Source organism: Symsagittifera roscoffensis, chromosome 5 (assembly GCF_963678635.1).
Source record: "Symsagittifera roscoffensis chromosome 5, txSymRosc1.1, whole genome shotgun sequence".
Lineage (NCBI taxonomy): Eukaryota > Metazoa > Xenacoelomorpha > Acoela > Convolutidae > Symsagittifera > Symsagittifera roscoffensis.
In genome coordinates, this window is record NC_087066.1 from 26570943 (window position 1) to 26598532 (window position 27590).

The 27590-nt window shown below is 33.1% G+C and overlaps 1 protein-coding gene across 1 annotated transcript; it reads right to left on the minus strand.

Annotated features, from left to right (window-relative positions):
* Positions 1-12079: 12079 nt before the first annotated feature.
* LOC134845748 (putative uncharacterized protein DDB_G0267716) lies at positions 12080-27062 on the minus strand. Its single transcript, XM_063862809.1, has 6 exons — positions 26968-27062; positions 16180-17055; positions 15511-15685; positions 14861-15073; positions 13973-14137; positions 12080-13520 (listed from the first exon to the last, which is right to left on the minus strand). The coding sequence occupies exons 2-6, from the start codon at positions 16300-16302 to the stop codon at positions 12148-12150; spliced, it is 2049 nt and encodes a 682-aa protein (XP_063718879.1). The 5' UTR covers positions 16303-17055; positions 26968-27062; the 3' UTR covers positions 12080-12147.
* Positions 27063-27590: the final 528 nt, after the last annotated feature.

A 27590-nucleotide genomic window follows, 5' to 3' on the forward strand; every position in this document is an offset into this window, starting at 1 on the left:
AAATCTGTAAACTCGGTGGTTTGGGTTAGATTTTTGTGTAAAGAGAAAGATGATTGGTTTATGGTCTGTGAATAGAACTGTTGGATGTTTTGATCCAAGTATCAGAAATTCATATTCTGTCAGTGTATATATTATGGCTGTACATTCTCTCATTAGAGTTGAGAGTCGTAGCTCTGCTTGAGTGAATAATCGAGAATTTGCTGATATGAGGTTCATTTTATTTGTACCATTATGTGATTGTAATAGTGCTGCACCGATGCCAAAGTTCGAAGCATCGCACATTGCATAAAATGGTTGATTTGAATCTGGAATTGTGTTTGAAATTTGTTCAGTTAAAAGTTTCTTTATTTCTTCAAATCGTGTTTGATGTTCTGTGTTCCATTCAAAATTATTTTGTTGTCTAAGGATGTTATAAAATGGTCGTAGATATAATTGCATTTTATAAACATATTTACTTAAAAAGTTTAACATTCCAAGAAATTCTTGGATTTTCTTTTTATTTGTTGGTGGTTGAAGTTTTTGAATAGCGTCAATGCGTGATTTCAATGGAGTGATTGTTTTTCTTTCTATATTATGTCCTAAAAATTTAACTCTTGTCAAAAAGAAGTGTGATTTATCGGGGGCGGCCTTCAGATTTTCGTTCTGAAGTATTGGTGATATTTTTCTAAAACATTGAACATCTCGTCTTTTGTTTGTGATTGCATAAAAACATCGTCTAAATAGGTGATTGCGTTTTTCTTGAGTATTAGTGGTCTAAAAATTTTGCTCATAAAAGCTGAAAATGCTGCTGGTCCTATGGATATTCCATAGAATAAGCGGTTGAATTCATATTGTTGGTTTCCTATAACAAATTGTGTTAAACGTCGTGATTGTTCATCTAGTGGCATTTGATTGTATGCACTATTCATATCGGCGGTTGTAAAGTATTTGCCGTTTATTTTTGTTAAAATAACTTGTATTGGTTCAATGGGCCAATTACATTTTGATTCATCTATGAGTGAATTGAGGTATCTAGCGTCGAGAACGATTTTTAATGATTCTCCTTTAGCTAGAATGATAACAGGGTTGATGAATGTGTTGCCTTTTGGTTGTTCTTCTTTGTTTACTGGTGATATAATGTTGTATTGTTCTAAAATATCGAGTAATCTGTTCACTTTATCATGTAAGTGAATTGGTACTTTACTTGCTCTCTGTTTTTTGAAAACTGCGTCTGGTTTTAACGGGAGATGTAGTGATGAACTGATTTTCCCAACATCGAATTTTGATGTTGCATAGACTGATGAATATTTAATTAGCTGTTTGGCTAATTTTTCGAATTCGTCTTGTGTTATTTGTGAATGTTGGAAATTAAACATTGTTAAAAATTTCTGTTGGTCCTCTGTGTAGTTACTTATGTTGAATGTAGGTTTGAAATATGGAGTTTTTGTGAAATAATCCGTATTTCTGTTTTCGTTACTTATTATATTATTTATAGATAATTCTTCATTAAGAATTGTAGATTGGCAAATATCTAGTAATTGGAGTATATTATTTACGCGATAGGCTTTTTCGTGTATTGGTGATATTGTAGCGTTGGTTTCACAATATCCTAAAAGTCCTAAAGGTAATGTTACTTGGTAAGGTGTGTTGTTATAGACATGTAAGGAAATGATATCGGAATTCGAATTTTTCAAATATTTTATGGATGAGATTGTGATTTTGAAAAATTTGTGAATAGGTTTGAATTCAAATTCTGACATATAAAATTTTTGTTTGTTTTGTTCTTTATCATATTGGTGAACTTGTTTGATTGAAAAATTATAGATATTTCCTGATAGTGGTTTTAGGTGTTTTCTTTGTTTGTTAAATATCGGGTAGAATTTTGAAAAGAATGGTGGTTGTTTATTTAATCTTTGAAAAAATGTTAAGGATGTTTCTTTTGTTTTTGTATATTTATCTTTGATTAATATTTTACTATTTAGTATGTTAATTGTTGGTATATACTTCGAAATAAATGGTATTCCAATGATATTATATTTAATGTCAGTGATATGGAATATTTGTTTAAATGGCTTATTTAAAATTTTGCTTTGTTCCATTGTTCTGGTGGGGAGGAGAAATAATTGGATTTTTCCGTAGTTTATCAATGTTGATCCTTGTGCTGTTGCTAACTTACTGGAGGTTTCAAGAGGTATTAACTTTGGGTGTAAAGTTTTTATTTCATTCCATGTGGGGATGTTTATTATGTTTGATTCTGCTCCTGAATCAATTAAAAAATCTATTTCAAGGTCTGGTGGTTGAAATTCTTTATTTCTTGGGCTTTCTAAGAGAAATGGTATTGTCCAAATTTTTTCTTTGGGTTGTTCTTTTTGTATATTTTGATAAATGTGGTTTGTATTCAAGCATTTTGTTTTGGTATTTTTATTGGTTTGATCTGTAGTGTTAATCTCGTTTGTTTCTTGCGTCGTTGGTGTGGAATTTATGGGTGTAGTGTAATAATTTTGAAGAAATTCTGATTGATTTTCATATATGTGTGATGAAAAGGGTTGTTCATATATGACAGATTCATAGTCATTTTCGACTTTTATCATATTGATAGAAAGAGTGTTTTCAGTATCACTTTCTGAATCTGATGATGTACAGTTTATTTGATTGAGTTGTAACGTTTCAGTTACTGTGTCATCAATACCTGGAGGGTCTGATGTTGTTTCTGGGTTAGATTGTACTTGATTGATTTGTCTTTGATGTTTAGGTGTACTACTTCTATGGCGATTATTAGAATTATTATAGTTATTATTATTCCGGTGTGGTGATTGGGAATAATTTCTATAACGATTATTATAACTTGGGTGTCGATTTTGTGAATTATTTCGCGATCTGTTTTGGTAATTATTGTTTGGTCTGTTATAGTTCGATCTATTATATGAGTTATTCCTTGATCGATTGTTCGGGTAATTCTGGTTTCGGTTGTTTGAATAACTTCTATTTCGATTATAGGAGTAGTTTCTATTCCTATTGTATGATGAATTTCGTGATTGGTTGTTTGGATAGTAGTTATTTCTTGATTGGGAATTAGATCTAGAAACAAATCGTTGTGTGTTTGAATTTGATCTGGAGTAGTTATTTCGACTATTTGGTCTATTGTAGTGATTTTGTGATGAATTATACGTGTTTCTTCGTTCTGGTGATCTTCCTCTATAACTTGAGTTATATGGTGATTGATTTCTTGTATAATTTGTATTGTTCGGGAGTGGTTTTCCTGAACTGTTGTTGCTGTGGACTGTTTTGTTCGGTAGATTTTGATCTTTTTTCATGTATTGATAGAATGATTTATTTGGTTCTTTATATTTTTGAGGTTTATTTTGATTATCTTGCTGTTTTTGTCTACATTCGGAAATACTATGTCCGTATCGTCGGCAATAATTACACCATTTTTTGAAAGATGGTTTGCCTTTAAAGTTCGGGTTCTTTTCGTAAATATTGAGTATTTCAGTGATTTTTTCAACGAGGTCTGTCTCTGATTCCTGAATATTATTAATATTAGTGGGAGTCGTTTCAATTCTATTAACGTATTGTAATTTCAGATTTTCCGTTTCTTCTAGTTTCATCGTGATTTCTGCTTGTTCTAATTTGTCTACTAGTTTTCGAAAATCTAAATCGGGTTCTCGAATTGAAGAAGGGTGTGATGCTCTCTTTTTTATTGCTATTTTCCTTAATTGTGGTGTTAAGGTCATCATTAAGATTTCTGTCATCTTTGTGTTTTTATAGTCATGTGTATTTAATGAATATGCTTTTCGAACTAGTGTTTCGATTCGTACTGCTATTTGCTTGATGGTTTCGTTTGGTAATCTGCGAATTTCATTACATAAAACTCTTTGTTGTTGTTTGTTTCTTTCGGAGTCAAACATTTTTGAAAATTCTTGTGTAAATCTTTTCCAGTTTGATTTTATTTCTAGAGGTAGTACTGAAAACCATTTTTGGGCTGCGCCATCTAAGGTTGTTTGTATTAACGCTGTGCGTCGATGTATCCAATTTTGATGTAGTGGCGTATTTATTGGTTCAGGTCCAATATTTAAAATCAGGTTTGCTGTTACTGCATTTAAATAATCTTCTACAGAGTATTCAGGGTCTGTTCCTGTGAAAACCATTAAAGGTTTGTTTGATGTTATTGATGATCCACCCATAAGGTATGGATTCATTGTCATTTGTAATGATTCTGCTGCATTTGGCATTTGAGAAAAATTTGAAAGTTGGTTTCTTGTTATCTCATGTTGTTGGAGATAATATGGGAGTGGTATTTCATTTTGCATTTGTGATGGTTGATACGAGTGTGCAGTCATTGGATTTTGTTGTTGAATTGGTTGAAAAGATTGTGTATTAATTGGGTTTTGTTGTTGAATTGGTTGTTGATTTTGTGCATCTATTGGTTGTGGAGAAAAATTTCTATGATTTGTACGTGTTCTCTGTATTCCTTGTCTACGATATTCTTGAGTATTTTGTGCAAATATATCTGGTTGTAAGAAATCATCATCTGAGGATAAATAATCCATTTGATAAGATGTCTGTTTTTTATTTTTATTTTGTTGAAAAAATGGGTAATTTTCACTGTGATCCCGTGGAGGATTTGTTTGGAAATTTGTTGAATTAGGTTGGGCCATTGGGTTATCCCAATTTCGAGATCTTGTATATTGGTTAAAATTTCTTTGTGGTTGATTATATGTTTTTGATGGATGTGTATAATTATAATTATGGTCTGCAAAGTTGTTTCTAGTGAATGTTTTGCGTGTTTTTGGTGGTATTGTCATGGGTCTGTATGTTTGGTAATCCATATGTGAATATTTAGGGGCAACCGAAGGTTTAACGGTTGATTGTAAGGTTACCTGTGTTTGTGAAGGATTTGTATTTCTTGGTGTTGTTAAATTTGGGCGTATTGGTGAAATACTTTGTTGTGTAGTTGTTGTGTGTACAATTTCTTCATTTATGAAGTGTGATGGTGTCTGGATATCTTGTTGAGTAAGATTCCTAGTTCCATTGAGGTTTTCATTGTGTATAACTGTAGAGTTTAAACTATTATTTTGTGTATCGGGTAAAAATGTATTATAGTTTAATGGTGTTGCATCAATTGTTAATGGTATTACTCTTAGATAATCTCTTATGTAAGATATTGTACCTATTGCTTGACTTGAGATTGATTGTGGAAAGCTTATAAATGCGGGATGAGACCATTCGGGGTCCCAAACATAATCTGATTGTTCTGTGATAGCGGTATCATCGTTCGAATTTTGGGGTCTAAAATTTTTTCGTGCTTGTGCAATTAAATCAATATTGTGTGTGAAATAATCTATTATGAACCATGCCAAAATTTTTTGTAGATCGTGTTTTGTATGTTGTGAAACGTCGTCTTTCGTGAAATTTTCTTTAATGATGTTTAAATAACTAGAGAGTAGTGTGATTTCATGTCGTACTTTTAAATGTTTAGATGTTTCTGTCGGTGAGACATTTGTTATTGGGATTTCGTTTTCTAATATCGAAATATAACTATATATTATTGCGAAAACTTCATTGGTGAATATGGAGTTTGCTCTTTGTGAGTTATGGTATTGGATGCTTTTTATATATTCTGAAAAAACTTTTGAAAATTCTAAATCAAGATCGTCTGTTTGAATTGTATATTTTCTATTATTATGGTTTGGTGAGGTGAATTCTATGGAGTAGATTCCATACTGTTGTGTTATGTTGCATATATCTTTTAGATAGTGATCTATGATTTGTCTTTTGATTTTTACATCGGGGAACTCTGTTTTACATGGACTGATTCCGGGTTCAAATAAATTTACGAGTAAATTTTGACAAAATATGTGTTGTCCTCTATCAGTATCTGCGTCTACTATAAAAGGAAAGATTTCATCATCATCTGGAGTTTCTTCACCTGGGGTGTGCGTTGAACTCATTTTTTCGTTCGATTACTGTTAATATGTAATTATTAATGTGTCGAATAGGTTGATTCCAATTGTATAAATGTACTGGTTTGTGTTTGTACTGCTTTTTTATTCTTCTTTTTCCTCTTTGTGATGAATTTGAAGTTGTTTCTGAGTCAGAGAAATATAATTGATCGTGAATTGGGCAATTTTTATCTATTGATTCTTTTAGTTTGTAAAGTTCGTCTAAACTGTTGGTTTCTGATTCTGAAAATGCGTTTCGATTTTTTGAAAATCTTTTTCGTGTTATTTGTCTTTGTTTCGTTATTATTTTTCTTTTTAGTGTTTGTCGTTTTGTTCGAATGTATCCAACTGTTTGTGTATGAGGTGTGATTACAAGGTCGTAGTTTTTGTTATCTATTTCACAATTGTGTAAAACGATTGTTTGTTTATTTCCTAGGTTTTTAAATGACATAAGGTTTAGAATGACGGATGCAAAAGGTTGTTAAATGATTTCTGTTTTCCTAAACTGTTAGTTCTTACGATTTTTTGGTTAGCTTAACCTGGGTCTGTTTGTTCAGGGTTGGAGAGAAAAGTATATCGATTCCGAAGAATGATTTTTTACTTTCTCGTGGCTAGTATAAGTTAAGGTGTTAACTTACTTAATCTTACTTAGGGGTAGTGATTGTGTTCAAGGGTTGGAGAATAGTAAATCGATCCACAAGGTTCAGGTATAATTAGAACGCGAGTAGTTCGTTAGATACTATTTTAAACTTACTAAGTCTAAGATTTATCCTGGGTCTGGTAAGAGGGGGGGTCAAGTGAAGGATGAATAACCGAAGTTCTTCACTGTTTATCCTAATTTGAATGATTAGTTTTGTTTAAAAATTTCTATTAGTCTTAGGTCTTTAGAAAGGGTTGGGTAGTGAATCGACGTTTGAGGTCGTTAGACACTAATTAAGTGGGTGGGGGAGAACAAAGTTGTTCTGTTTGATCCAAGGATAAGCCTTGATGATCAAATTTGAAATTTAATTAAGTAGAAAATGATTTAAGATCCAAGGATAAGCCTTGATGATCTGGTTTCAAAATTAAGTGAATTTAAGTTTTAATAAATTTTTAAATGTGTGTAAAGGAAAGATTTAGTGTTTTGATGATATTAGTGGGTTTATGATTGCTGTTATGTTTTAGATGATGAAGCTGGAACAACAGGATGATTTATGATTACTAACCATTTATTGTCATGCTACTAATTTTTATTTTTATTTTCCAATAAATATTTTTCAAACATGTTTTGTATAATACTGCAGAGTTTTAGGAAAACGATCTTAGATCTTTTTATCAATCGTTATTGTATATTAATAATTTTGTTTAGCGCCTGAAATGATTTTGAAGAGTAACTTCAAGGTTTTATGTTTGCAAATGGAAATCTAAATTCATTGCAAGTAGTATTCGAAATATAAAAGTTTGTTCTGGCTTTTGCCGAACTATCATATAACTATACGGCAAGTTTCTACTTTGTCGTATGTCGTCTTTGGTTCGAGGTCTTCTTCCAATTCCGGGTAGTTCTGTTATGGTTCGGAATATTGGCTCTGATCTATTGAGTCGTAGAGACATTTCGATTAAATTATTGTCGTATAACATTTTTGTAAATGTTTTTGTCTAATTTCTAATCTATTTTGGTTAATTCTAATCTATTAAGGTCTTGTTCGAGACTTATGGTCGCACCAGATGAGTTATGACCGAAGTGTAACTCATAGAGTAATTTCGGATAGGGTACACCGTCTGCTCGTCACGCTATCTTATTTTCGGCCGGATAGATTCGTGCAACTTCTTAGTCTAATACCGATCCTAATCTTACTCTTATACTATCTAGTCTCAGGTTGTTTAACTAGTCTCTGCTAGGCTCAATAGATCTAGGGTATACTGGTTTATTGCGGCTGCTGAAGTGCTCGGGAGAGTCCAACTAATTTCTAAGTTAAATTCAAATCTCTCTGGTGCTGAAATTACAAGTAACTTCAGCACTTACAAATAAGTGGGTTGTTAGTTAGATGGATCATGATTGGTTAATATTAAATACTTTACATTGGTAAAACATTTAATTTATCCAATCATAAAATGTAGTTTAGATCAGGTTCCATGATTTAAGAAAAGGACAATTGAATTAGGTCAAAAAATTCATAGCGAATTAGACAAAATTATTTTAGAGAAATAGCTAAAACAATGTTTAAATTTTAAGCATAGCTAGCTCATCTTGTTGGACGAGCAAAGAGTCTATTAGTTGTAAAATTTGCGAAATGTTTAGAGTTTTTGTCAGTTATTTCTTTTATTTAGTTGAAGAGTAACAATTATACTTTTTTGCTCAAGTAAAAAGACGTGTTTTATATTATGGGACATGCTTTGGGTGATTTTTTTGCTCAATAAGTTCTAATGGTTCATTAGTTATGAGTAGAAAACACAGCACAAAAAAACCAGGAAATGTGTAGAGAACGAAGTGTAAATTTAAGAAGTTTGACTAATATGAAGATCATTGGATCCAAAAATGCGGCAGAAATTCGCTCTTCGGTATGAGAGAAATCTGAAAAAAATGCGCTGTTCTCATGGTGCTCTCCCAGACGATGCAGATTTGATTTTAGAAATTGATATAATAGTTTCAACGAGATGCTGTTCTAATTGGTGGAATAGTACGATTATATTTTTAAAAAATAGATAAATCGGAATCACGAGTAAAACGACTCTTATAGGATACCTGATTTGAGTTGGTTTCTTTGTGGTGATTACTATCTGAATAAAAACGCATCGTGCTTCATTTCTTTCTTTTCTCCATGAAGTTATCGGAACAACCAGAAACTAGATAATTGTTCTCTTTCCGCCTATCACTATAAAATTAATTGATAGCAAAATTTCTGCTGAATAAGAGAGATGAGTTTGCAATCCATGAGTTTGCAAAGCGTTCAACTCCCTTGAAAAAAAGAAGTTTGTTAGAGAGAAGAATGGGAAAAATGCAGCAGTTATATTGTCTATTTTTAAGTAAGTGAACTTCATCGATATTCAGATCCCACCAAAAAAATCATCTGGCTATTGGGTCAAAAAAATGTTACACAAAATAATCATTACGAGGCCCACTGTGCAGATACGAGGCCCAAGAATCCAGATACAAGTCTTTAAATTGTTCTAAAATGTAGGTAGATTCCACTAACAAGTATTTTGCGAAATCCGCGCTTAAACAGGTGTAAGGTCATTTGTTACAGCTCATTAGTTTTGTCGCGGATCCTGCCACGAGTGGATAAAACTAGTTGTTCCGGTTTCCGCAAATGTTAGTGGATTCCATAAATTGTTATTGGTTTTCACAATCGAAAGCTGATTCTGCAGATTCCGCTTACATTTTGCTTATTCAGCCTATAATTTGCAGATTTCGCGTCAAATCTGCGGATTCCGCGAAAGCCTAATTCGCCTGTTTTTGGAGCAAACTTTAGCGAAACAGTGTACTAGCTATTTGATCGTAGAAACCAAAAAAGCAAAGAAGATCAAAGAAAAACCAGCAATGTTGCAAATTCATCAACAAGTCTGGTTTCGGCTTTTTGCTGAAACCACTTTTATTTCATAAAAAAGCACAGTTTGACTTCGTAATGATGTAATCATTGTGCGGAACAGTCTTCTCAGCTTATCAGAGCTTGTTGAGCAATAAATTAGCACTTCGATGCAAGTATCGATTCAAATGTGTTGATCCTAAATAAGAACAATTATTGCAGTCATCATCTCAGTAAAACCATTAAGAAATATAAGAATGTACGTTTGAAAAACTAAACCTGTTAATGATTATTCGGAAAAATTGAGAACATAATTAAAATATAATTTTCTAACCTGGACCCTACTTAATTATATGACCGTAGATTTTATGTTATTCAGTTTGCCGAAATTAACATCAAAAAGTAAGACTCATATTTGCGTTCATGGGTCAAACTAATGTGCTTATTTACGTTATCAGAACAAAACGAAAAAAATCTGAAACATTAAATTTTTATATGGAAAAAGACAGAGACAAAAATTGCTTTAGAATTTTACAATATATCAAAGTTACATTTCAAAATTTATTTTCTGAAAATCAAACTCAAAACGCATCCCAAAACATGGTCCAATTTTTTTTGATAAAAACTATGCAAAAACAGTTGCATCTTTAATGAATTTTTAAATAAAGTACGTAAAACCAGAACATTTAAGAAGAAAAAACTGGAAACATTTGTGCATATTTCCATTTCACAGTTTGGCACCCGCATAAGACTGTTTTAACTTATGATTGCACATTTTTAGTTTTCATCATTTTCAGGCTGGTACAATTCTATAGAATATAGAATCTTGGACTTTCAATTTTTTGTAAGGTCAACCCAGTTCAAGAAAAACACGTTCAAGCTTTCAGTTTTTTTTTTGTCCGGAGAAATTAAATCAGATTAAATTGATACACTGCCAAAAAATATGACAAATTTTCTACAATGAGACAAAATCTCTAAAATTTGCTACTCAAATGCTACATGTCGGCAGGGAAACTAAAATTTTCAATCGGCTCTTTTCCAGTTTTCGTCCCTCCTAGAGCTTCGCTGGAAACTTTTCTTTTTTAAGTTTCACCTAAAATCAATTTTGATTAAAAAACAATCATTATAGTGTGGACAACTGATAAAATTGTGACCATTTTTTTTTAAAACTTAACTGACAGCATAACGATCGATTTTGTAGTCAACTTTTTTTGTAAGCTTACAAGAGGGGTAGGAAGCTAGAAAAGAGCCACTAAGCCAATACCACTTTCATTACTCTATTCGTACTCCGGGTTGGCATGTCATAGACAACCATCGCTGGATCAGTGATTTCTTAGAATTTTGTCCCTGATCAGTGGCCACTTATCCGTGATCACGAATGATTCAGCTCTGGGTCAGAGCTGAAATTTTATAATTGCAACAGCGCTATTTTAGCGCTAATTCAGGGCTGACAGAACCATGAAATCCCTCAGTGTTCGCTGAGATACCTGCCCGGGTTGACAAAAAAAAGCTTGTCATACTAATTCATATTATGAAAGAAATGCTTGTCATACTATTTCATAGACCAAAAAAATACTATGAAAATAGCATAATAAGTATTTTTTCCATACTAGGAAATTGTATGATAAGCATTTTTTTAAAATGAAAATACCAAAAATATTTGTTTTGAAAGTATGTGTTTCATCCAAAATACTAGCCCTGGACTTTTTGTCAGAAGAAAACCCAGAGTGTAACTGGCAGTTACCACGCAGATAAACTGCATTTGGTGATTTTTGCCACCTACGTTAATTTTTACATTTTCACATGTTTTGGTAGTTGAGAAAAAAAAGGCCTGTTTTTTTACAAATTTATTTTTATCTCAGCAAATGAAATAAAAAAATCATAATCGTGTTTACAAAAAAAACACTTTTTTGTGATTTTTGGATTTTTTTGGGAGAAAAACTCATCCTGTTATAAATTATGTTATAAACACAAAAAGTCAAATTTTGCATGCAAATTTTTTTTGTCGCAAAAAAATATATTTGAGCTCAAGAGCAAGTTTGCAACCAAAACGGGATTAAAAGTTTTTTCCTCAAATTTGTGTTTTTGCTTAGGAAAAAAAGCATAACATACAATTTTCATATATAAAAATTATCTGATAAGCATTTTTTTGACCAAAATTAAAATCATGTTTTTGAGAGTCAAAAAGCATTCCTTCAATAATTTTTTTTTAAAACTCATGCAAATTCATCCAGAAACATCATTAAATTAATTTTGAAGATTTTATTTTTTCTTTAGCAAAATGCTTCTCATACAATTTTCATATATGAAAAAATATTATGATAAGCCTTTTTCTGATTTTTCTGACCAAAATTAAAATCATGTTTTTATTGAGCAGAAAGATTCAAAAGATAGAAAAAAAAAACAGAAGTATTTCTCTAAAAACTTTTAATACAGGTTTTAAATTTTGAATGAAAATTGTATGATAAGCATTTTTTCCATAGTCGCCATATATGAAATTGTATGACAAGCATTTTCCTTTTATTGACCTCAACCCGGGTGAAACTGTGCAGAAAAAACTCCGGCTAAACAGTTCTGCTCTGCTCGAATTCAGTTAACTTTATACTTAGTTCAGTTGTTGAAAGCGGTCTATGAAAAATTCCAAATATTCTGCAATTACTTCTTTCAAATTAAGTATATCAAATTAATAAGCAAACAGGAGTAAAATACAGCAAATATTAAGACTAGGATCGGATTATTAGGTTGTGATCTTCTAGAAAACCATCGAGTGTCTTCATGAAAGCAGTGTTGTGGCTTTCCAGAAGTGAGACGCCTGGACACTTTTTCCAGTACCTCAGTGTCACTTTAACTCCTTGGAATCTCCAGTTACTTATCATAGATTTGATCCCATCCACATCGCAGTTATCTTTCCCAGTGGCAAAAATCAAAACCGGAACTCGCATTTGGGGAATTATGGTACTGAATGATGTCATAGCTGTTGTAGAATGCTCAATGAAGCTTTGAGAATGCTGTCGATACAGTTGTCCCGGTGTGGAGGCATGACTGCCATAATGACTGTCATAATTGCTTCCGTAGTTAGATCCATAGTTACTCCCGTAATGGCTCTGACTTGCTTGATTTTGACCATAGATGTTCCCGTTTGGAGTGTGAGAACTCTGCATGCTATAGCGACTGTTAACAGTATTGTAGTAATAGTTCGAACTGTAAAGACCGTGTCCGATGCTGCTGTCTGGACCTAAAGCGGGTCCATATTCACTTCGGTCCAGAATTCTTTCGGCCGAGTTGCGACCAGAGTATAAATTTAGCGAGGGCTGGCTCGGGTTTGGAGCAGTGGGAACCCACGACCCGATTGAATGGGATTTGTTCACGGCGTTATGGGAAAAACCTCCATTTAAAGGACCGTTCGCAATTGTTCTTCGCTGTTTTATTGCACCGTTTTGCTGATAGCTGTAAGGGTTATAACTTTGAGGCTGCATCGATTTATGATACGTCACACTCGGCTGAATATCGTCTATTCCGACTGATTTTTGGCTTCGTGAGTTATTCGCTGTGTTGGCTGCTGTTAAAGCTCTATTTGATAATTCGGTCGGACTGCTGCCATATGTTTGATTGTGCGTTGAGTAGTAGTTGCTTCTCATACTGTAATGATTAGACGAATTCTGATTGACCGAATAATGGTTTAGAGAACCGTGATTGTTTGCAGAATATGGGTTGTTCGTGTGATAACTGACCGAATAGTGATTGGTCGGCTGGTTGCCCGAATAGTGACTTAGAGGTTGATAATTCGTAGCATATGGGTTCGACGACACATGATAACTTTTTGATTGAGATACATTAGCTGAGCGCACGTTCGGCCTCCTTTGTAGGCTTTCGGAAGGATAACTAGGTGGATTGTTATGATGACCATTCGGTTGGTTGGGCATATTGGTATTGTAGGCTAATTGCTTGGGTAGTGCATTTGTGTAGTTCTCGAAGTATGGGTTCTCGTCTGCGGATTTCCTGGAACTGACTCCGTAATTGCCTTCTGCACTGGGTTCGAAATCGTCTTCTTCGTCTTCAGGGTACATGAGGGCTTCTTTTAAGTCCATGCTCAGCTCTAAAACAAGTTTAAAATCAAAACGTAACCTTTCCTAATGCTCATTTTAGGCTAAAAACCTTGAAAACCGTGATAAATTTTTAAGAGCACTACCCGCACACACACACACACACACACACACACACACACACACACACACATACACACACACGCACCGTTTATCAGCATGCTAATTGTCCCGATTGAAAGTTTAAAAAAAAACATGTTTTGTGAGATATGAAAGTTTAAATTTGCGAAGAGAGTCGAAGTTCAAGTTTGGTCGAAAAAAAAATATTTTGCTTACTTCTTGGTTACCAACATTTCTCATCTAATTACGCTTGCTCATAGGCGTTTTTTGAGATGAACACTCGATGAGCTGAAATGCTCCATGGAAACTCCTCCGTAAGTTTTCTATTTTTGGTACGTACATTTTTCAACTTCAATATTGTAAACAATTGAAGTATTGAATTTACCATGTTCCTGTCGGAATGAGAGTCTCTTCATCATGGAGTTGGAGTGTTTGACCAGTCCGTCCAGAGGGAGGTTGATCCAGTCACAGGCCAGCCTCTCCACTATGATGCCGGAAATGTTCACCAGCAAGTTCCTCGACAGCAGGTCACACATTATAAAAGTACCACCTGAAACAAATGTAAGTTTTAGCACAGGTTCAAGTGTCTAATTTATAGGCCGCAGTATTTCACGGCACTGACGGTTAAAAACAAGACACTTACCGGCCTCTAAAATTGTCTGGTGAAATGATAAAATCAATAAATTGCGGCATTCGCAGAGGTTATTTTGAGGGTGGGGGTTGGGAAGTTTTGTGAAAGTTATTTGATTAATTTAAAAAAGGGATATTGAAAAATGAATAAAATGGATTGACCTTTTCAATTTGCGATTTGTTGTTGTCATATTTTATTTGATAAAAAAGCGTTAGACCGCCAATAATTACTAATTTTCAATGGGGCGCGGAAAAACCCGATTTTTTGGTCAAAATTTTTCAAAGTGCCTAAAAATGCCTTTTTTGGCTTGTTTTTTCAAAATTTTGCAGCGACGCAGAAAATTTGACCAAAACAGGGTCTTTTTGATGCTTTGGGAGAGCTCGGAAAATCAATTTGATCGACCTATAGAAAGGTCGACAAAATTTCCGAAATCTTTTTGAAAAGCCGCCCCTGCCCCCTTCGAGAAAATCCTAGATCCGCCCCTGATTTGCGGCTTAACTGTTTTGTCTCGAAAGGTATAATTCATAAAAAATCTAGTTTTTGAACAAAAAGTTTATTTTGTCTAAAATTTGCCGGTCACATAACTAACATGATAGCATGAACAGGGTTTTCTCTGAAAAATTATGCCAAGAGTTTTCATACCTTGTATGGAATGACAAATGACTGCACTGTAGGAGGGACAGTACTTCCTCAGCAGAGCACCCAGTTCGGTGGACATCTCTCTCATGCGGGGCATATTCAACAGGTCTTGTATACCATACCTCACTATCATCACATCTGTCGTGTAGCTCAGATACAACATGCAGTAGTCCATCAGAACGTCGTCTTGAGGGCTCAGCCAGGGGATTATGACAACTGAAAGGTTCAAGGTCACGTTGATGGAATGACAATTTTCAAGGTTGCAAAAATCTGCCACGCAACACCTAAGTTACAAGAATTTAGACACAACATTCCACTTTTAGGGTCCCTTTTTAGTCCTAATTTAGGGCATCTATTTTCAGCAAACTGATTCCAGAAAGATATATTTGAGCGGGAAGCTTGGACCGCAAAAACGCGATTTTTTGCTAAGAACAATACCCAAAAAGATCTAAGTTTTTATACAAGGGCGGAACCAGCCCCTGTTGTTATACCACAAAGTTCTGAAATCTCATTTTGGACAAAAGCATGGAGATTAAAATTGGTCAACCTGCAAAAACCAACCCCTCGAGAAGATTTTACAGAGGTGCCTGATTAAATGGAGAAAACGATTACGCTCTTTTTCATACAAAAAGGTTTGAATGATGATTAGAGACCTAGATTCTTAGTGACATCCGGGAGGTATGTGGCCTCGTCAGTGATGTCTTCACCACCTGTCTCTGGAGTGAAAAAAAGCACGTCCAGGAACTGGCTGAGAGTGTTCTGGCTCAGGATGTACTTTGGTTTGGGTTTGGGAACAGGTTTCTGTTTCTTCCTTGAGATGGCGTTGTTCTAAAAAAGGAAACAAAAAGTTTTAGTAAGCCCTTTGTCGATTGATTTTAGTTATTTAGTTGGTTATGATACTTAAATTTTTTATATTTTCCGTTACACGTAAAAAACTAGTAAAAACAAAATGAATCATAAGATGGAGAAATCAAAATGTCAGTCAATGGTCTGAAACTTTGGTTTCTTCGTCTTATATTTCAACTTACTAAAAACAATCAGGCGTTTGTAGAAGTAAATGTTACCGCTGGTCATCGTAAATGACAGCTATTTTGATTTTTGTCGATTTTTTGTTCTACCTGAAACGTGTTTATTGTTCAACCTCAATTTTTCCTGCTCTGAAATCTGAATAAGAAACCACGAAAATTGAAACCCAAACTGCATAATTTAAACAAACTAGCATAGAATACCACGATGAAATTTAATATCAGCTGAGCCATTTCGAGACTTGCAAATCTATTCAAAAACTACAGTTCAGTGAAAATAATTTCATCTTGTGTTACCTCATTTTCATGCAATGGCGGCTGGTTGCTGGAGGCCCAACTGGATCGTCCCTTGCTGTCCTTAGGAGCCGGTTTGTTGCCCTTGTAATTGGGACCACCAAAACAACCACACAGTGCCGACATAGCACTTTGACAGAAATAAAATTGACACTTTCGTAGCGCGCTGCCCGGTTTCCTCGGAGTTCTTGTAACGCTATCAACAATGACTCGACCCGTTACTCATTTCTTGATCAACATTAGCAATAACTCTTAAGCCGATGGGCGCCGAATAAATGAAAAAGATGTAAAATCTAATTAACTTGACTTCAAATATTATTTTTTAAACTATAAAGTTTTGTTGATTTGAGTGATAATTGAAAAACAATTAAAAAAACGTCTCAATACAGTGAACTGAAGGGACTCACTGACGCGCTAACTTTCAAATAGTCGCTGAAATTGAAAAGGTAGCGGAAGCAAATAATTTTATTGCATCTACACCGCATCAAAATAACAGTAGTTCTTTGTAAGCTGAATGGTATATAGTAATACTGAGAGTTCTGTAAAATGGTACGAACAGCGGTGAACAATTGGAAAAATCAGCAGGCCAATTTCGGGAGAAATTTTCTGCAAGACGGTATAGGGATGAAAAGAAAATATTCGGGAGAGCTATCAGTTGTAATCATTGGGTCTTCAAAGAAAGGTAAGAGAAAAGAAGTTAAATAAGACAAAAAGCTACCATTGGCGTCTGGGATATATTGTCTGGAGCAAATTGAAACATTAATTTTTCATGTTTTTTTTTGTTTCTGATGAATAATTTTGGCCTTTCAGTCACAGAATTATTGCTGACTATCTCTGCAATATGAGTTTTCTCTTTGAAGATTAAAAATTAGTCTGCACCTGTTAATGGAAAATCAAATGGTAAGTTACATTTTTATTCTATTTATTAAAATGTCTTAATTAACATTTTATTATTTTTAGTTACATTGGACGATGGTTTGTGACAACTTGAAACCAATTGCTGGTCGGTGCAACGTCGAAGCAGATAAATTGAATTTAAACGCTTTATAATTATAGACAAAGTGTCATAAAATAGTTGCGTCTAATAAACTGAAAATATGCGTATAAACATTTTTTCGTTACCAAATTGACCGTCGATTATAGCTTTCAAATGTAAAACAATGGCTGTTTTAATCACTGAAAATGGAACTAGACCACTGATAGACTGACTAACTTTTCAAAAATTGTTAAGAATGTCTTTTTACTGTCTTTTTATCACATTTTATTGTAAGATATTTTTAGCCGATATGATCTTAGGTGGCTCATAAAATTAGAAATCTTCAGTTTAAAGTCATTTTATTGTTATGTATTTACGACGGTGCAGTTTTTTGCTTGTTTTTTCAAAGAGCGAATTGACAGCAACAAAATTAACAAGCTTGTAAAGTCAATTTTACCGCAACCCGAAAATCGACTTTCATCATGTTTTTATCACTAATTTGAATGCATTTGCTTTAAATTACTCAAAATTTTTTAAATTTGCTGTAAAAAAACGTGTCATTTAAAATGTTCAAAAGCGTAACAGAACAACGCTAGTATAGATGCATTTGAGACGGTAATGAAGTCTTAGAAGACGTTGAAAACTCACTTTTTATACAATCAACAGTTTGGTTCACCAATGTTTTTTCAATTTACCATTTGTGAGTGTGGCTCGAACAAATGTAAGATAAAGGCTGTTTTAGTTCAATCGTGCGTAGATAATTGTGAACATTTTAAAATGTATTCAAACTAAACGTGTGTAAATGCTGAAAACATATTTACCTAAGTTGTATAAAAATGTTGGTAAATTACATGTTAATGATACTGCAAAACTGACTGGAGGCGAATTAAAAACCAATTAGTTGTTCGGCCTAGTTTCAATAGCAATCAACCACAGGTGATTTACAATGCGGTGAGTCTGGTTGATGCCTGTTAACAATGGATTTTACACGTGTTAAGGTGGCGTTTCTTTGTTTGATTCAAAAGTGACAAGCAGATGGTTTGTTTATAAAATCAAACTCATGTCTGTTAAAACAGCGACTAAACTAAAGGTAGACCTTAAGATGCTGGTTTATAATTACTACAAAAGAGGTTAAGGCCCGCGATAAAATGGGAGCATCGCGACACCAGCAGCCTATTCCGAAAGTATCGCGAACGTCGTGACCCAAGAGAACTATTCCGCAAATTTGCGCGACCATACAATAATAAGATGCTCTTACTTCCATAACCCATACGAGAATGTTGCGACTTTGCGTTACCGAAAAAACGGCACAACCTTGCGTGATCAATAATAGCGGTGCTTTTTTGTGCAATCCTACAGAGATTTGTTTCAAATATGCTAGACACAGAATAAGCGTCGCGCGAACAAAAAACTTGTGAGATCAGAATCATCAAAGCATTACCAGAGAACTTGCTGGTCTATCTCTAGCTATTTTCTTGTTAAGTATGAACATCTGCTGGATTTTTTCCCAGTAATTGTTGTTCCGACTTTCGATACGAAATTAACGGAATATTTGTGCTCGGGGTGGGTTTTTTTGTTCAGACAAATTTCGACTTTTTAACTAGCCATTTTTGACGGAATTTTTTTATATCATTCGAAAGGTATTGTTGTCCTGAGCTCAAATTTGAAAAGATATTTCACCTGTGATCATTTTTCGTAAAGTTACGGGGGTTTAAAGATTGCAATTTTGGCCAATTTGGGACAATTAACCCGGGTTGACCTCCATACACCGAAAATGCTTATCATACAATTCCATACATCAAGTGTGTGGGAAAATGCTTGTCATACAATTTTCATACAATTTCTAAAAATGGTTGAAAACTGGTATAAACTCTTTTCTGTGGCTGTTTGATTCTAATAAAACAATCTGGTGATAAAAAACTGAGGTTTTCGTTTTTTGAAAAAAATGCTTATCATACAATTCCCATATATGGAAATTGTATGACTGGCATTTTTTTGATGGCGACACAAAAAAATTTTCAAGCAATTTTGAAAATTTGGCCCAAAAATTTTTTGTTTTTTTTCAACTGCAAATCGATTTTCGTACGCAAACAAACATTTTTCGAAAAAAAAATTTTGCATGCAAAATTTAATATTTTGTGTGCATAACGTAGTCCTGGATACGATAAAATTGGCTTTGACTTTCTTTTCACTTATTTTTTTTTGTCAAAAACGCTGAAAATTCCTTTTTCTTTTGTATGGGGTGTTAATGTACGCCTTGATCAATGTCTGATAATTTGAAAATTCAAAAATTTAATATAATCATCATTAATAAATTTTGCCAAAAAATAAAAGTTTGCTACTTTTGTTATATGAATTGTGAAAGACAGCCAAATTCAGGTCGTTTTCTATGCATAGTAAATTAAGACCGTCCAACCTTTGGTGTTTTGAGTAACCAAGGTATATGTCACTTGTGTTCGGTTGCAGTAGCAATTTTTTCAGAAACTAAATTTAGAAAGAAAAAATCAAAATTTTTGGTTTATGGGAAAACATCTATCATACAATTTTCATATATGGAAAAATGCTTATCATAGAGTTTTCATACAATTTTCTGTACGTATGGAATTGTATGAAATTGTATGACAAGAAGTTTCTGATATATGGAAATTATATGATAAGAAGTTTTGGTCAACCCGGGAACGCGCGATATTTCGCGCTATTAACGCGTAAGCGGAGAGTTAATCCGTCTTAGAAATCGTTCCAAATTGGTTAAAAGAAGCTGATTTGCCATAATTGGTTTGTTACAAGGAGCAAAATCTATCCTTTTGTACTTTATATGGCGTGTGGGGGGATGATTTTCATAAAAAAATTTCAAATTTTAGAAGAAAAAAAATTCATTTTTTTTATTTCATTGAAGTTTTTAATGTTATTACTGCTCCATAAACCTTAAAAGGCAGTCGGAACATTCAGGGCTTCGCCCTGTTACAAGCAGTCTTGTTCTATTTCAGATCTAAAAATTTAATGTTTTGGAAGGAATATTGACGAATTTGAAAAAAATTTCTAACAGAGGGACTAAAATTATGGCTTGAGAAAAACTATTTGTAAAATTATCCGTCAAAGCAATTCCGTTAAATAATTTAATTATAATTGAGTTTGCAGAGAAAGCAAAATACTGCAATTTCAATACTTACTTGAATTGCATAGATTAATGGCATATATTAAGTAACAGAGTAATGCTTGGATACTTGAAATGTTTGGGTAATTTAGATCAAAATTTAGATCTCAACTATTGTTTATCATCATTTATTTAGATCTTTATTCCAGAAAATACTGGGTACGGGTGGCTACAGGGGCGGATTTAAGGGAAAAGGTGCGGGGCAGACTCCTCGCCCTTCAGGGATTTGACCCCTTGCCGACCCAAAAGGTCCCCCTTTGTACTATTTTGAGAATTCCATATCTGGCGCCGGACCCCAAAAACTTTCTAAAGGCGCCTTTGGTGCCAATACATCCTAATTTCCAGGGAGGAGCGCGTGCCGAAAAAGCCCGGAAAATCCCAATTCTGCCGAAGAAGCCCGCAGAAAATTTTACCAAAACAGGGTCTTTTTAGTACTTTGGGATAGCTCGGAATATCAATTTGATTGACCTTTAAAAAAAGCGACAAAATTTTTGAAAATTGTTTGAAATTCCTCCCCTCCCTCCCCTCCCTCCCCCTCGAGAAAATCCATAATTTGTTATAATTGATTTTTCGCGACTATAATTGATTATATTGGTCGCGCAATATTATTATTGGTTGCGCATCTGCTGCAGTCTGCAGCGAAATATAGGCTTTTGGTTACGTTTTCTTAACAAAAATTTTTAAGGATTGTTTTTCAGATCTACTTGAAAAAAATCTGTTTTCTGAGATACGCAGTTTGCAAATTGATATAAACGGCAAAGGAAATCCTTCTAAACTGAGCTGAGGCCAGAAGTTTGCTCTTAAAAATACGTTAGTGGGCTTGAATATAACCTATACCTTGCCGCAAAGAAGTTCTATGGAATATAAATGGTTTTAATGGATTTTCATGGCCTGATTCCATAAAAATTAATTTTATTGATTATAATGAATTGACAAAAAACAAAAAACAAGAAATCAGTTTTTATCATCAATTACAATGGATTAAAATGAATTATAATGAATAATATTGGGTTATAATGGATTTTAATGGGTTATAAGAAAGTATAATGAACTATAATGGTGGTGTCCCTCATGCTTGAAAGACCGAATGCTTGAAATTAATTTAAGCTTGCTTTCAGCCAATCAAAGTTGAGTATTCAAAATCTCAAAAACAATCACAAAAATCTCAAAGTAAGAAAATAAATCCAGGCCATTAGTGTTATTATTGACCGATTAGATAATAGGTAGATAAGTTTTCAGGACTGATTTTTTTTTTATTATTTTGAACTCATTAATCTTGATGATTATCTGAATAGTAATGCGGTTGTAACCCGCAATTTGTAATATTTTCGATTATTTTCCACTGATTTAATACATTTGCTGTTAATATTGAATTCGATTTTGTGAGAAAGGTATTCAGCCAATAGAAACGCTTAGCGATTTTGATTGGTTGAAATTTTTCGGTCCTTCAAGCATTCGGTCCTTAAAGCATGAGAACCCTCCCCAACTACAATGAATCATAATTTTTTTACGGATGAGACTGACTTTTTTGGAAACGTTCTGTATACCTGCACCCGGAAAAATGAGAAAACAAATTGATTATATTACCATTATAAGGGTGCTTTTATCTTAAATATAAATAATTATTAGCGCCAAATTTAGATGTTTCGGTAATTTTATGAAAAATTATAGTCAATTAAAACTGATAATAGCTTTTCCGAAAATCTTTAAAGCACTTATAATATTTTATTGAAAATTATAGTCCCTTTTTCTGTCAAAACTTTATCACGCAAGGAAAATCAATTAGAAAGGATTATACTTCAGCTATTCTGTCGAAAACAAAATCTCTGAAACGGCGAGATGTCTCGTCACTCTTTGGTTCATCTGAACACAAACTTTTACCACCAATTGAAAATTTAAGGAGATCCCACTTACAGTTTGAATTGTCCCGCGGTAGGTAAGCAAAAGTTCTCCTAAACTAAATCATAAAACTAAAACAAGTTGCTGATATTTTGGTGGTTAAAAAAATAAAATGTGCATCACAAAACAACTCTAATCGAGAAAAAATGAAAAAAAAACTATAGAAGATTGAATTGATTTAAAAACTGTTAAAACAGTTTTCCCATATTTTATCTAAACCAATTTCTTCGAAAAGCATAAAACATTCGAAGTTCAGATGCAAGATTGAGATAAACTGGCAAAAAATATATAATCGATTATAATGGATTTTTTTGCGAACCATTTAATTTAGAAATTGGGATAAAATTCATCAATCATCTTCAAGTAGAATCGATTAAATTTTTGTTGAAAAATAGATGATAAAAAAATCAAATAGAATAAATTATAATATATTGAAATTGATTTTAATTTGATTTCAAAAAAAAGAGGTTAAAACGATTTTTTAACTCATTAACATTGATTTTTTTCTCAATTTTAGTAGAACTGGTAACAAAGTCATAATACAATTGTTTTTTTTTAAGATTGAAACTGAATTCGGGTCAATTGTTCAAATTTTATTCCATTATAATCTTTTATAATGGAATTAATGGATTATAATCCATTTGATTTTTTCGGAAAAAAAACTGATTTAAGTGAATTTTTATCGACTGTGTGGTCCTAAAGTGTAATTATAATCAACAATTTTAGCAACATTTTTGACCACGAAAATGAATAATAATCGGTTATAATGCATGGAACCTCGTTGCGGTTTATGAATTATATAACTTTACAAAAAAAATGAATCACAATATCAAAACTGTTTCTTTGTTCTCGAATTTTTTCAAAGTGATGATTATACAAGAAACAAAAACCTTTTCCATCAACAACAAAGTGCTGTAGTAACAATCATGGCCGACATGCAACGTTTTGTTATGACTTTTGAACAGAAAAACAGATACTCAAAGTCGGGATAGTTTTTTTCCTGTAGACAAAATTCTAGTTTCTAAAAAATGCAATCTTTATGGAGTGATTTTACAAAACTTGTTCTGAAAATCTGAACTTGATTTTGCGCTCAAAATGTTGGTTAAATAATTTATTCTTGATTTTGTTGCAAATAATAAGAGATATAAGTATTGTCCATTTAACATTTTTGTGCTCTAAGGAAAACTTAATTTCAGTCTAGACAGTACGTGTGCGGTAAAAATTAAAAAAAAAACAATGAAAAAAAAACCATTGAACCTTAAATTTGAAAACCTGTTATGAAGAGTAGTTTCTGTCTGTAGTAACCTTGTACTTTGTTTTGCCGACGTTCATAATGCAGTTTTGTGCGTTTTTTGATTTGTTTTTGCGGGATTTTTGCTCGAAAATTTACGCAACTCGATTTTTTTGAAATAGTTTTTGTGCATTTCCATGATGCAAATTTGTCCCATGTCTTTTTTGCACATCTCTTGCGCAGTTTCGTTTAAAACATATCAGCGCACATGAGTTTTGGTTGAATTGCCTTTTATATTTTGCATATAAACGCTTCCGTTTTTCATTGCTAATCTTTTTGTATAGCAGCGTACTATTTTCATTACTATTTTTTGCGTCATTTCATGGTTTTAAACTGCAAAATTTTTTGATGCAAAAATCGTTTTTTTTTTCAGATTTTTTAAAGCAGGTTTGATGGAACTGTGAATTTTTACGCACGCTTTGATAGCTGAGAGCACCTTGAGGTTTTTTGGTAACAAACTCGCAAATCTCAGCCCGAGAAGGGGAAAAATATATGTAAAGTTTCTTATTAGGAATCAGAGTTCCTCTAATGAGCAAAAGATAGATATGAGTCACTCAAATGTTTTTAGTTACAGTCCAGTATTTTCAGAACTCGCAACCCAAGAAAGTGTTTCCGCAACCGTTGTGACAAAGTAAAAAGTATCCGCAACGGTCGTGACCGAAGAAAAGTTATCGCGACCTGCGCGACTTTTATGACAGCTGCAATTTTTCTTAGAAACAACTTTTTTCATGTTGAAGTTGGAGCTCATGCATGGCTTCAAAGACTGTGATTTATGTCCAGATTGTCATCTTTCACTTTCAAACAATACTGCTACGAACTTTTTAAAGCTACACTGCGATCAATTTTCTATGCTTTTATGCTCCTTTGTTCTGCTTAATAAATTTTGTTGTTTTATTTAGCCTGTTTTGAATGCTGAAAATATTTAGAACCAAACAGAAACCTTCTCTAATACATACAGTCTAAATAAGTTTCCACAGAAACGAAATTTAAACTTATAATTATCTAAAATTAAAAAAACAAGGAGGTGCAGTTAAAATTTTGTAAGTCTCATAATTTGAATGAAAACTTAGATAGATAGTTGATGTTTTGGTAACGCACAATCCGACAACACTGATATAAGGAAACTGATTCAAAAATAGCAAAACCATGTAAAAAAAAGATTTTTTTTTTCAAAATTTTGGTTTATCGTTTTTTGAAAGATCAAATGAAAGAATAAAAAAAAACACTATATTTTGTAATAAAAGCTAAAACAGCGCTAAAAAATGAATTAGTAATTCCGTTGTATTTTTTCATCGGTTTTGTTTGTTTTAATGTAAGCAAACGTGGGCTCTCATCTTGATTCTAAAACTTATTAATCAAAATTTTCACAACGTTCAATTTAATTTTCCCTACTCTTGACCTTTGTATCTTTTAAGATTCTTAAGGCTACTTTGATATAGCTTCAATGACCACTTAACCAATATTCATCTCCATAAAAAAAAGTTTTAACGGTGTTGACAAATTGTCAATTTAATTTGTGTGACTGATACCAAAATAAATTCGAAAAAAAAGACGTTAGATAATTGCCAAAAAAGGAACAAGTATACTCCATTGCTCTTCGGTAAAAACAAACAACACGTCTGTTTTCTTTAATTGATGCATACAAGTTTTTTTTCAGTTGGAGCGCTGGTTCTTAGCTTCAGGGTAGCTACTACCTAATTCCATTCGTTTTTGATATCATCGAGAGATCCCTTACAATCTTGACCCGCTTCGTAAAATCTTTGCCTATGATTTTTTGAAAAACTCCAAAATTTGGTCAAAATAAGCAAAATAGTGTCAACGTTTGGTCAAAATAAGGGTCTTTATAGTGATTTAAAAGAACTAGAACAGTTTTTAAAAACTTGACAAAATTTCGGAAACCATTTCGAAAATGCCCCACCCCCCCCCCCCCCCAACAAGAAAACCTTAGATCATCCCCTGGCTTTAATTTTATCAGCAATGTCGTTCTCATTTTGATTCCAAAAATGAATTTTTTTTTCAACACATCTTAGAAAAATAGAAGACAAATTTAAACTTTTTAGACGTGAAAAAAAAAGGTTTTGAAAAACAAGTTTCAGAAACATCTGAAACTTGAGAACTTCAAAAAACAATTTATTTGAGTTTTCAAAAAACAATGAAAAAGTCACCGTTACTCCAAAAGCATATCTTTCGGCATAACTATTGGACAACGTCTTAAGTTTTTTAAATAATTCTGACCTTCAGACAGTGAAATAGCGTTAAAGTTGCAATCGAATTTTCGAACTGCATTTGAACTGCCAAAAGAGCAAGCAAAAATATTGCGTGTTTCGGGAAATTTCCTTTTGTCTTATGTCAAGTGCACAATTGAAAAAAAAAATTTCAACAACTATTTGCTTTGTACTTTTTCAGAGCAAACAACACATAAAATGCCGGCAAAAAAGCAAACGCGAATCAAAAAGGTATTTTGCTTAAGTTTAAATTTGAAGGTCAGAATTACTTCAGAAATTTATTACGTTGTCCGATTAGTTTGTTTACGATGGAAACAGAGTATACATTGAATTAAAACGAATTTAAAAATTCTGATAACCATCGTATTTTTTAAAAAATCACTGGCAACAATTTTATCAGTTTTTTTTGTTTTTTTGATTTTACGCTTTTTTGATATCACAAATATGTTAAGTTTCTTATCATTTAAAATCAGTTTTGCCGAATAAAAAATTTGTAAACTACTCAGAGAAAGGCTAAAGGGCAACGAGAATTTAAAAAAAAAACCCTCTCGGAAGAGGTTTCTTTGTAGTTCTTCTTTTCGTATCGTACAAAAAACTAACTTGTGGGTTTTTTTTTATTTCTGCTTTTGCAAATTGTAAAAGCTGTAATGAAAAACATTTTTTGCTCATAGCAGTGAAACTGAGTTTTAGTTACTGCTGCTTTTTTAATCGAAAAGTTTGATTAGAAAAACTTTGTTACCTGTTGCATTGCTGTGCAGTACCAGATGCCAAAAAATTGAAAAAGAGGGAGAAAGATCGAAAGTTGCGCGTTTCTTAATAGGAATAGAGTAGCATGGAATGATTCTAAATGTTTTCGAATTGTTGATTGAGAATTGGTGAGATTTATCAGAAAATCTATATTCTTGGCAAAATCGGCTTTTGTTAGGTGAGAAACACAACAAAAATGCTCGTATCAAGTCAAAGCCCTGAATTCCAAATCGGACTGCTTTTCTATGGAGTAGCGTTCGCTTCTGAAAAATTGACAAAGTTTTTGACAAAAACATGAAAAACTTTTTTAATTCGAAAATCATACCCCGCGATAAGTAAAGTACAAAGTTATATATTTCGCATTTTGTGAAGTATTGAATAGACGAGCAATAGCATGCTTCATTTCAATTTGGGTTATTTTTCAAGACTTCAAACATGCTTCAAGTTCCCTAAAGCTAAATTTAATAAAAAACGGTCAATTTGCAACGTTTTGACATACCTTGATACTGTAAGGTTGTTTAACTATAAAATATGTAAATAATATACTTGACATAACTTTGTTATTATTTTCCTAGTAGCTTGAACGACCTCAAGAGGATTAAATTGTTTACAATTTATGAAAATATTTCGAAATCAGTCTCAGAACGAAAAGGTCCAAAACTCAAATTCCAGACTGCCTTTAAAGACCCAGTAGATAAACTGCGGAGCTAATTCACATTTAATGAATTGGGTTACTGACTACATATTTCTGTTTTGTGCCCAAATAGTGACAAAAACATTTAACATTTTGGGTAAATCAAACCGCTGGGTTAAAATTGGGCTAGAACGAAGACCGGCTTCCGTTTTATTAGCAAAAACATGGTTGAGGATAAAGGAAACATATTCTGTCATAAAATGAAGCTCTAGACTCTTTTCAATCTTCAGGTTTATTTCATTTCATTCGCCCAAACTTTATAGTTCATATTTTTGCTGGGTTTAATTGAATTAAGTTTGTCCACGAGACAGATTAATCCTATACTGTATGATTATTGAAAGGTTTAGATAAGTTTCGGGGAAATATTTGACCGGTGAGAATTAAAAATATACAAAAACCAATATTTTCCAAGAAACATTGGTATAAAC

Coding starts and splice junctions, on each gene's coding strand:
- LOC134845748 (XM_063862809.1), bottom strand. CDS start 16,302: ATGTCGGCACTGTGTGGTTGTTTTGGTGGTCCCAATTACAAGGGCAAC. Junction 15,686..16,179: donor CGCCATTGCATGAAAATGAG/GTAACACAAGAT, acceptor TTCCTTTTTTAG/AACAACGCCATCTCAAGGAA. Junction 13,521..13,972: donor CTCATTCCGACAGGAACATG/GTAAATTCAATA, acceptor AACTTGTTTTAG/AGCTGAGCATGGACTTAAAA.